The sequence below is a fragment of the Mustela nivalis genome (genome assembly GCF_964662115.1).
Source record: "Mustela nivalis genome assembly, chromosome: 15".
NCBI lineage: Eukaryota > Metazoa > Chordata > Mammalia > Carnivora > Mustelidae > Mustela > Mustela nivalis.
Window position 1 is genome coordinate 44,152,170 of NC_139034.1, and position 12,333 is coordinate 44,164,502.

Sequence of the window (12,333 nt, forward strand, 5' to 3'; positions counted from 1 at the left end):
GATGAGTGACTGCTTATAAGTAGGAAGCTTCTCTTTGGGTGATGGAAATGCTCTAAAATTTGATTGTGGCAATGCCTGTACAACTCTGAATACAACCAAAAACCATTCAGTTGTACACTTTACATGGGTGAACTATATGCTAGATGAACTATTTTAAGAAGGCTCTTACAATTCTATCATTGTATATTATATATTCTATCATACCAAAAATTGCAGGTGGTTTTATTATCAGTCATAAGCAGCTATATGAAGGCTAAGTCAGCATGTTTTTCTCAAAAACATGTACTCGAATATACAAGAAATCCATAACAGTGCTATAAAGTGTTCATTACAGTTTGCCCAAGCATATGGTTTCGGAGCTTTGTGGAACAAGATTCAAGCCATAGCTGCACCCCTGGCCAGCTGCGCATACTTGGGCAAACTGCTTACTTAACCTAGCTGACCCTCCGTGTAACTGAGGGCCAAGATGAGGACAACATCTACCTTGCGAGGTAAGAAATTACATATCCTCTCTGTAAGCATTCCATATCACTACAACTTTCTAAATGCTGTTATATGAAAAACATTATCCAGAAAAGCTTGCATCAACCTTCTTTGCTTAGATCTTACTCAGAGAAATAAAACAGAATATTCTAATTGAATGTCTTCCATCTTGCATGTCAAGATCTAGATCTCATTCAACTCCACATATCCACTTTATCCAAGTACCCAACAGAGTCCTTTGGATAACAAGGGTGCCAAACACTTTTTTGAGGGCTTACTATGTTCTAGGCACCCTGTTTCATAGTAAAGGTGAATTCAAATTCAAAACCAGGTCAACAAGGCACTGTGCTTTGTCCCACCATACTGACTTTTTAAAATATTATTATTTGGGTGGACCTTGTTGCTGTTCTTATTATCCCTTATCATTAGCCACAAGTTATATTCAAAAATCTATTTCTCAAAAACATGTACTCGAATATACAAGAAATCCATAACAGTGCTATAAAGTGTTCATTACTGATAAGCAGCAATAGGCAGAACAAATAGGAAGGTTCTCTCGTTTTTGAACAATATTTTTTTAAATACGTGCATGAGATTTTAGTCTGGTTTACTTTAATTAGCAACTACATATTTCAAAACGCTAAATATCTTTAGCTATTTTTTTTTTACCTCTTTCTGAAGTGCGCAATTCATCCCCAAAGAATGAGAGCTGATTTGAATGATTCAAAGTTGACTAACAATTTGTAATTAAACAAATTTTTTAAATTAACATATCAACTAGTTCCTTTTACTATTTAAAAGCAAAAAATGTCATGTATTTTTTTTTAATCTGTTCTGCCTCTTACTTTGGCATTATAAAAAACAGCATATTTCCAAAACAAGCAGTTTCAAAGGTGTTAGCATAGCACGGCATCCACATTACATGGTTAGTTAAGATTCACAACGGAAGAAATGTTGAGCATAACCTTACCATATCATCCGTCAGTGTCTTAATATTTAAATGCTGCAAATAAAAGAAACCAATCATATCAGTAATTTATAACAGCTTTTTTTTATTTTAGCTAATAGAATACATTTAAAAATTCTACAATGCTAAGTTGAATGTAATTAAATTCCTGACAGTCTAATAAAAATGAATTATATATTGCTTTAATCACCTTCTCAAGAAGATGGACAAAAGGAACCCTGAATAGTGTAATTTCAAACGTTTCTCAAGATTTCTTGGACTTGCAAACCTGATAAACTAGAAACCTGTGCTACAACAAATAGATAGTCCTGATTAACAATATTTGTTACCATTAAGTAAATGGACTTTGAACACAATGGATAGGGAGATTTAAAACATGAAAAAAAATCTGAACTACAAGACAGTGAAACTTTAAATCTACCATTAGCATGCAGCATAGAAGATAATGAAGTACTTTGCTGGCTTAATTAACTTAAACAATTCTAGTAACGAAGAGAGTACTGGAATGACTATTTGCATCTTTAACATCAGTTTGATTTATCACCAGTGGTGACAGTAGACACTTTTCAATTTCATTGCTAGCTTCTTTGAGAACCCTTTTGCTGATTTCCCTGCTAGACAAACATAAGGCCACTTTACAAAGTGAATAAATTAGTTTCTTACAAAGTGGTGTTCAAAAGAAAAAGTATTTAGGGGGAAAAAAAGACAACCAGAAATCTAAGTTTTATAAATTCCAGAGTCAGGCAAGATTTTGTATTCAAGGAGCCAGAATCAATTTCCAATGCTTCCTTGTCTTATTCAGTAGCATTAGACCATTTAAAAGGGCGGAGAAAGGGTCAAGTGCATTCCTAAATAGATCTGATTTTAGAAGTATAAAAGAACATGTGTTAGCATTCATCATCTAACAGCCTGCGTGGCACTGAATTCAACATGGATGGGATGAAATTTGTTATTCATATTTGTACACCAGAATACATCTTTATGCTCATCAATCTACCTGAGGGATGATACAGATTTAAAAATTGTACAGAACAAATCACTATCCCAGATTCTCTTGCTCTTTGACCAAGACATTCCTTCCTCTAGGGCAAGGAATACAGTAACTGGAAGGGCCCAGAATAAGCTTTGTGTATAACCAAAGCTGAGTAACTAACCCACCACACTTAATAGCCCCACCACTAGGTTCTAACCTAAATGCTCTGTTCAATTGGGAAGAAAGGAGAGTACTGAATTAACTGGTTTCTAATTCTGGGCTAGAAGTGGTCTTCAATATTACCTTCAGTCCTTGAAAATAACAAGCACAGAAGTCCTTAAGAGTGGGTATACCCCTAGGAAGAACTATTAAGATTTCGAGGTACTTAGGGTCACAGTCTCCTCCCAGAGGCCATTATTACAATTAGACACCAGTCTACATGGCTCTCAAGTTCACAGGAAAAGGAGCAGTAGAAAGACTGTGTGGGGAGTCCCTCCCTCCAACTGCCTGCTGTATGCACCAGTTTCCCGCCAACAGAGATTTCCAGCCCACTGCCCCTGGTTAACACATCTCTATTCTTCCACCAGAGATACCACCCCAATCCCAAGGGGGCAAGGCACCTGAAAGGGGTCGTTCTGCATTCCTCTCACAAGAGGAGAGGACTACAGCCAATTACCAAGACAATGGCATTCTAGGTGACCTAATGCTTAAAAAGTCAGGCCACAGAAAAAGGATCCCGCTGGAATCCTGTTTAGAGAAGTACACCATGGTAAAAAGAAAACACCTTCCTCAGCAAAAGAGTCCCAAATACCTGTTTGAGTTGCCTGAGGAAAATGTCATAAAAGCAACATCGAGGGAATGGAAAGAAACAATTTTTAAAAACTAGAGTAGAGCCCAAGGAAGATTCACGATCTAAAGACTGCAGAAAAGATGCAGAAAGTACAATACCAAACAGGAAAAGTGGGTAGTGGAGGTTACAGGATGCAAAACACAGAACATGTAAATACCCAGAAACAACATTTTTTTATAACTCCGAAGGTCTAAAGCTACATAGCCCTTTCAGTTAGAGTTAAACTCACAACTCAGAATAGAACAGTCACCCTTATGTAGAAGAAAGATGCGTAAGATCAATTTTTTGGTCAAAACTTCTTTAGATGGTGAAACCATCTCACTGAGAATCTAGCTTTAGTGGCACCTGGGTGGCTCAGTTGGTTAAGCGAATGCCTTCAGCTGAGGTCATGATTCCAGGGTCCTGGACGGAGCCCCATTGGACTCCCTGCTCATGTGCTCACGCTCTCTCTCTCTCAAATAAAAACTTAAAGAATCTAGCTTTTAAAAGGACTCCATTTGTTCAATGCTTTAGTTTTTTAAAAACTATGCAAGCACATAGGCATGCCCAGTTACTAGCTATATTACAAACAGTCTTCTACAAAAAAGAACATGTGATGAATTGTGACAGAATTATATTGCGGGGGTAAGAAAACTCAAAGGGATCCAAGTTCAGGAAGTCTAACAACAGTCTGAGAGAAAAAACAAGAAGCCAAGGTCAAGTTCCTTATTCCTTCTCTGGAAAGCACCTGCCTATCAATTCTCTCCACCATCCATACCAAGACCCAGAGAAGTCAGCAGGGCAGGAAGTGATGGCAAACTCAAGGACACTCAACAAGACCGCAGGTAGTGACTAACAGAGTAAAGATTTGGAAAACCAATACAAAAACTTTGGTTCCTATTCCAAAACAAGAAAACCAGAATAAGTGTCATTTCAAAATTTAGCTTTCAAAAAAAGAGAAATTGCATAGCTATTTGTTTATATGCATGCAATCTGAAAGAGACTACTACAAAACCCATCAGCATTCAAAAATTTAAATAGATCTACGCATGAGTAATTTTCCCTAAAAACTGAAATGTCCAATCCCAGTCGACTTCAAACACGACCCAAAGGAAAAATAGACATGGCTTGTTTTTAAAATGTACAGTTTTATCAAGCGGTACCCTTTTGTAAGATATTTGCAAAGTTAATTCAAGTTTTCTATGAAGTGGACATTATGTCGATGTTTAGATCACAGACTCTTAAAAAGTCCAACGGGCAGGAGAAAGGAAAGGATAGACATAAAACCCTCAGGTAATTCTGTGGGGTTTCGGCCTTTTTTGTAGTAGATCTAAAACTACAGGGGTGACATTCTTAATTTAAAAAAGCAAGAACTTTATTATAAAAAGTTACTGACTTTTTACTGCTACTAGAAGGTACTGTTTATGTCTGGTTAGCCAAGACACTTAAAAAAATGCAGTTGTTTGTTTGATAGCTACCAGCAATGCTTTTTACTCTGACTTCTGCTTGGGGGAAGTAGGAACTGCACCCATCAATGCAGCTCACAAGTAGCATTTGCTGATACCCATACCAAGAAGGGAATGGAAACATTCAATGGAAGCAGATGTGACCACTTTAAAAATAACCTAATAGCAACTTTTCTATTCCTCCACACACATACACAGAAATCGAAAGCATACGGTTTTAGACCTACTAAAACATTCATACCTAAATGTGATTTTGTGATCTTGAGTTACATTACCTGGTCTATGATTGTATAGGTGTTATTTATGTGTTATGGCAATGGGATAAATCAAATGGGCAATAATTTCAAAAACAGTTCTGTATGCAGAACCGTTGGTAAATGGTTCAGGTGTCGTATTAAAGTATGTCAGGGGTCCTTTCCCAAACCAAAAAGTTCACCTTTCTTCCTGTGTTCCTACGTTGCTCAGTTTACTAATTCTACTTTCTCCTGAAAAAGTAAGGAACACCTCATATAGATAGGGAGGAATGTCTTCTGTAATGACAATTCCTAGGATGAATGGTCAAGAGGATCACTCTGGAACTAAAGGAGAAAAAGTCTTTATAGGTTTTTTGTTTTGTTTTGGGTTTTTTGGGGTTTTTTTTTTTCTTTGGATCCTATGTTCTTTTGAAGAAATAAAAAAGGTAGAAATACAGAACATAGGTCTCTACATTCACATTTAAGCAAGGCATCAAAATCTTTACTGAAGACCATATATGCTGTCAAAAAATAGATCTAGAGCTTGCAGAGCACTGTATGAAATGCTGTAAATAGCAAGGGGTCCCTCCCCAGCCAACTTAGTTTACAAGGAAATAAACAAGACCAGTTAAACTACAGAATACTAAGCAACATAAAAACCCAAGGTCCACATACACTGAAAAAAAAGAAGACGACGACAACGACAACAAAGAAGAAGAAGAATCCAAGCTGTAGCCAAGACTTTTAGCAAATTTTCTATTTTCTTTCATTGGATAGCACACTGCAACCAGCAGGAAGCAAAGGATCTGTCCACTCATGTCATTAGTTACATGGCACCCACTACCAAATGTCAAGCTAATAAGCTCTGATCACTGACAAAGTCAAATACATGGTACTATTTTTAAAATAATTTTTAGCTGTTGCAATTTAATTTCATCAATTTATATCCTTTAACTAAGTCATTATGACGAATCACTAACGAGGAAAACTTGTAAGATTAAAACCTCTGAAGGCGCCTGACTCAAACCCAATTTCATCAATGAGACCCTCTCGGCCACCTGGTTTACACCTTGCTAGTGTGCACTAGAACACACCAAGATTTTCTCTGTGAAAGAAGAGAACAAGGTCTCGGCTACTCAACATTCTGACTCAGTAGGTCTAAAGTGGGGTTTAGGCATCCACAGGCTCCAGGTGGCAATGCAGCCACCAGCCCAGGACCCAGTGAGAAACACCACTCTGCACTCCACTGCCAGCAGCCACAAAATATCCCTTGAGCACACATTCGAAACTCTCGTCAAGTGGCTCTCTTAAGAACCAATGTCCCCGAAACAAGCTAAATGAAGGGTACAGGTAGAAAGTAGAAGACGTTTTTCAAAGTGAGAAACACTGAGCTGGTACAACTGGAATAGGTCTTACTGCCATGTAGTGAGAGGCACCAATTAGTACTGTTTTAAGAGAATTCAACACTCTCTAGGGGGTAGGGTGAATTATTGCGTCATTTATTCAAATGCTTAGTTTATCCCTAAAGGTACAATAATTCTACCCTGTAAGCATGTGTTTAGTACTAAAGGATCAAGGCTTGCTCATTAGATCAAACCAGGACATAACACTATTTGCCTGTCAAAGTAAGTGCCTAATGGGTTACTGACACAAGAAATTTACATCCAAAAGGAAAAATGGATCAAACTTCTTTTAAAAGGTGTGGGTGAGGCTATGTTAATGCACTGCTCACACTTGTTTCCAATTCCAGATTATTCCTTTCCACCAAATGCTAACTCGTGCTTTATCCTAACATTTCTGGCCCACACACCTGTTTAATGTCAATGCCAATTGTGAAGACCGCAGGACTATAAAGGTATAGGACTAATCAAGACACTAACCACACCTACAGAGTCTAAGGTTCATTTCCCAGGCAACGACAGACCATACCTAGATGTGAAAGTATTCAAGGACTCCATATTGAACAGCTCAGAAACGTCCAAAAATAATACTGAAGCTTTCATAGCACTGAGGAGAAGAGTAAAGCTGGCTCTTTGATAACATAAAGAAAAGCTTTTGACTGGCTTTTCATGCGGTCATATTTTTAGTCCCCGGTAGAGAAAGTGAGACATGTTAGGGACAGGTGAGAATGAGTAAAATCTCTCCAGCTTCTTTTGATCTGTTCATTTATTCAAAACCAAACCGTGCCTACCTCAGAAAAATAAACACCTGGCCATTACCCCAGTCTTCGCTACTCTCACCCGCCAGAGAACCTAACCTCTCTTCTCCATAATTCCTCCTTTGGGAAAGGAGAGTCCTCGAGATACACTAGCTTTCAGGAAGAGACATCAGTTAAGCATTCATACAAGGGAAAAAATTAATTTCTAAGAAAACTCAACATTTTCAGAAGGATCAAAAGGCAGCAACAGAACTGCTAGAAAACCACTACCTCTCTAGAAAAACCAATTATCAAATTGTTACTTGAACTTCTCTCCTAGATGACACAACACAGGAGCTGGGCACCTAACAAGTCTTTTTTTTTTTTTTTTTTAATTCTAACTCAACTCCAGTGTTCTTTTTCCTTCAATAAACTTCAATGGTGAGGAAAAATGAAAGGAAAAACAGAATGGCTAATTCTAGTAACAGCTTGAACTTATTTTAATACCTATTTTAAGATGCTCTCCTCAGCCATTCCGGTTCTTTTCACGTCTACTATCACACCAAAAACTCCTGTGCAATGGGTCCAAGAAAAGATAATTCAAATCTCTGAGAAGCTCTACAAGTCGATTTGGTTCTAGGTCACCAGAATCCATGACCTTTATAGTCATCTGGAGAATGCTTGAAAGTATTTAAAGTATTCACTGCCAGAAATGGTCCTAGAGTACCTTGAAGCTTATCTAAACTAAGTTTAGATAAGTTGTTTCTGAGCGTCTCCTAGAGGTCTTACTCAGACACCGATGCAGCCGGAATATTCCCAAAGCTAACACAGCACCATGCATCATTTCTTATTGGTTCAAGAAGGATTTTGTTTTTTTACATTCTAGGATCACCATAAGGAAATTAAGTTTTGTTGAACCTTTTTAGAGAAGGATTTGGTGAAATAAATCCTATGTTCACATTCTTTAACCTGGTAATTCTACTTCTAGAATTAGAAAATAAACAGAAGTGTGTACACAGGTATTTGTTACTATATTTTATCTTAAATACCTAGAATTGTCATCAACCTAAAACTTCCCAGAATATGGGAATGATTATATAACTACAGTCCTGCCTCCTATAATTACATAGGAAAATGCATACTATTGTTACATGAAAAAAAGATGCATTTAAAATTGCATATGCAATATAATTCCAACTCCATTAATAAAACTCCTATGGAGAAAAAAGACAGGAACTATTTTTAATTTTATATATCCGGATTGTGGGATTTGGAGCAATTTTTTCCCCCACATTTTCCTCTATATTCCCAGTTGTCTAGAATAAGCTTATTTATTTTTATAATGAGAAAAGCTTTTTTACATTACTATGGATAGTACTTTCCATACCAAGCAGAAAATATAGATAAGTTTCTTTTCAAATAATAATGTATGAAGTTAAAAAAAAATCTAAAAAATCTAATATTGTAAACACAGACTAGGGTTTTTTAAATGCATATTTGCAAATATGTCAGAATACATTAAGCACATTATTCACTAGTTTTGTAATTCACATATATAAATTAACCAATTTCAAAAAGCTCCTTGGTTTTGTGAATTATTGATGTTGTCAACCTGCTGGAGACTTAATTCCAAGAAAAATATACGAATCACTATATCACAAGCACAAATCCTTTTGACACAAATTCAATTTCTGTGGCAATAACATATTGACTTAGCTTTATTTTCCTATTTTATGACACTTATTAATGGCAGAGATAAAAGAAATCTATCATTTTTCTTTATTGTAAATGTAAACGATCTCATGCTATGTTGAGAATGTTAAGGTAAATACCACTCACCTGGTAACTTTTTCATGCAAAGGAGGACATGGTACCAAAATAAAACAGGATTTAGGATTTTAAACAAAAACCTAATCTCCTACTCCTAATCTTCCTACTGCATGATTAGGTTGCTAACATGGGGCAAGACAGTATGTCAAAAATGAAGAGGACTCAGTCCCTGCCCAGAGAAGCTTAAAGCCAAAAGAGCAGCAAGACAATAACCGCGGTGAGAGACAGTGAGGGCAGCGCACATCAGAGCTGTTCAATGGCGACCAGAAGGAAAAGCAATCCCTCCTTGCTAACTATATCTGGTTAAATACATGCTATTATCAGGCAAACATAACCATGATGGAAGACTGAAGTCACATTCATCCTCAGCCATGATTCAGGAAAAACCTGTAACAGAAAATTTCCTCTTCTAACAGCATAACAGAATCTGAAGGCAGGCACTCAGCAAATGTTTATTAAACATTACTATATTCTTGACAAGGAGTACACTGGTAAATAAAACAAGGACTCCTGTCCTAAAAGAACTTTCCTTCTCTTGAGAAAGAGACCATGAACACCATAAATAAGTTACAGAGGATGTTAGAAGGTGACGCTTGTTATGCTAAAACGAAAAGCCAAGCAAGGCAAGGGAGGCTAGGAAGCCAAGCGGGAGCATTTGCTGTTTGCAATTTTGAATGCGGGGAACTGGGCCGGCAGAGGTCTGACAGGGAGTGTGGAACTGGAGCAGAGCTGAAAGCGGACAAAGGGGGTTGCTGTGTGGACATGGAGGAAAGCAGCTCAGAGGGAAAGCAGCCCCCAGAAAGTCTGGGGCGCTCAAGGAACAGGGACCAGCACAGCTACAGCAAACAAGACAAAAGAAAGGGAGGGAGCCGTAGCAGGTGGACACCAGTGCACTTTAAGGCCAGGGACTCTTTTATTCCTCTTACGGAACAGTCACAAATACAAAAAGTACAAAAGCATGCTATGAATAATCAACTTAACCAATAAACAACAGTTGAATACAAGAGATACAAGACTCCCCGGAGGGAAAGCCCCAGAGGAAATGGAAGGAACAGTGGCTGTTCTCGACCATTTCCTTCAGGGCTCCTTAACGGGGCTCCGTTGCCAGGCGTTATTTACTAAGAAGTATTAGAAATACTCTCAAAACACTGTAAAGCCCACCAAGGCAGTCTTTGGACCAACTCAGCTAGGTCTATTGCATTAACAAAACTTTTCAAATACAGGACTAGAGGATGGGGAGGCGGGTGCGGAAGCAGTCAAAGGAATAGCCCAGCATGTTTGGAGAAAGGAAAGTTAGAAAAAATGTTTAGTTACAATAGTTTAATTACAACGTAACTCCTGAGACCCCACAGGAGTCTGAGCCCCAGCCCTAGGGGGTCCCCCCCCAAGGGGTCAACAAAGAGCCAGGTGCCCACAGATATCTGAGTCCCGCCACAGGGTCGGTCCCTCTCAGACAGCATCCCCTCTTTGCCCTTTCCCCCCCAACACTTTCATAAGCAATTCCCCTGTTAAATTGTTCCACCAACGTTTTTATTTCTTGTCTGGGCTCTGTTCCTTCACAAACTCCCCTTTCAAACATCGCCTGCTTCCTGAAGGTTCTAACTCACCCATAAGCACACCTCTTCCGTGACTCTTATTTATGCCCTGCGTTCCCCAGCAGAAGGCTAACACCCTGGGTCCTAGAATCCAACTCACCTAGATTGGAATCCAGCTCCGATAGGGATCAGCTGTGAGACCCCAGGCACTGAAACTCCCTGAACATCAGTTTCTCCTGGTACCAGTTGAGTAGGAATCGTGGGTCCTCACAGGCTTGTCTGAAGCCTTAGTTGAAAAAAATCACCACAAGTCCCCTTCCTTCCCACACTAACATCCCCACCAGCATTGATGAGGGAGCAGAAGGCTGGCTGAGGACAAAGCAAAAAGGCTGATACCTCGCAATCTCCCCCTCACCCCAGCAAAAGGTTGACACCTGGCAATCTCCTCCTTACCCCCACTCCATTACTCCAGGGTGGGACAAATGTGACATTCTTTAGGAATCTCCCAACTATCTTGATGTTAATGGCTTGCCAAAAGGGAAAAGACAACATTGATCAAGCCACAAAACCTCCAGTATCCCGGCACCTAGTAGGCCCTCTTTAGCATATGGAAGCTCCTATGAAACCTCCCTCTCCCTCACTTTCCCCCAACGGCGGGGTACATAACCTGCCATCCCTCACAACCCGGGGCAGCAGCTCTTTCTGCCCACGGGTCCTGTCCCGTGCTTTAATAAACCACCATTTTGCAGCAAAGATGTCTCAAGAATTCTTTCTTGGTCATCGGCTCTGGACCTCGCCCCACCAAACCTCACCTAGATTCTAGAACTCCATCAGTATCATCTTGGTTCAGATCACCATCATTCTCCTTAAAACCACATCCAACAGTCTCCCCTCACTGGGGGCTGAAATCATCCTCTAATCCAGTTAAATCCATCTGTTACTGCTGTAAATGTGTGCAGGTCCCCTCCCCAGAGTGGGCATAGGCTCCGAGAGCAGGATTTTTGTCATGGGCATTTTGCCAGCATCTCTATTTGCTGGGTGTCAGTTATATTGGACCATTCTCTTGACAGCTGATGAGGCCTCGCAATGTTGTCATTTTTCTTTGGGGCTGAGAACTCAAGCAGTGGCAGTTTCCCAAGGCCATGCCCAGAGCCTGGGCCTCAGGACAGGGACAGCTAGCTGGGTGAATGAGATGGAGGTAAGCAGACCTGAGTAGGTACTGCATGAATAAACCTGTGGTGGGGGTGGGCGGTGTCACCCTTCATTATCAGCAAAAAATGATAAGTCCACCACACTTCATCCAAAGCTCTTCCTTTACAATTCCCTTGGGTCACTGATCATTGTTTGCAGTTTGTGTTTGTCTTTGGCTTTCTTTTTGTTTTGTTTTTAATATGCCAGGGACTTTGGTTCTTCCTCATCTTTGAATGCCTAGACCTAGTACAGGGAACACTGTAGGTCAGTGGTTTTCAACCTGACCATACCTGAGAATCAGCTGAAGAGTTTTTGTTTTCTTTTCTTAACATTCCAAACCAACTGAATCAGAATATCTGAAGGTAGAGCCTGTCACAAGTACTTATAAAGCCTGTCATAACTACTTGTGACTCTAATGGGAAACTAGGGGTAAATGTATAACGATCTTTTATATAGATAGATAACACACACAATGGAATACTATACAGCCATCAAGAAAATGAAATCTTGCCATTTGCGACAACATGAATGGAACTAGAAGGTATTAAGCTAAGTGAAATAAGTCAATCAGAGAAAGACAATTATCATATGATCTCTCTGATATGACGAACTCCAGAAACAAGATAGAGGATCACAGGGGAAGAGAGGGGAAAATGAAACAAGATGAAACCAGAGAGGGAAACAGACGG

The 12,333-nt window shown here is 39.3% G+C and overlaps 1 protein-coding gene across 1 annotated transcript in view; it reads right to left on the bottom strand.

The window, feature by feature from the left end:
* Nucleotides 1–12,333, bottom strand: part of DIAPH3 (diaphanous related formin 3) — a 497,180-nt gene that overhangs the window by 467,179 nt on the left and 17,668 nt on the right. The window contains exon 2 of the mRNA XM_082700281.1: nt 1,454–1,486. Coding sequence (XP_082556407.1) covers nt 1,454–1,486 — 33 coding nt within the window. The remainder of the gene's footprint in view (nt 1–1,453; nt 1,487–12,333) is intronic.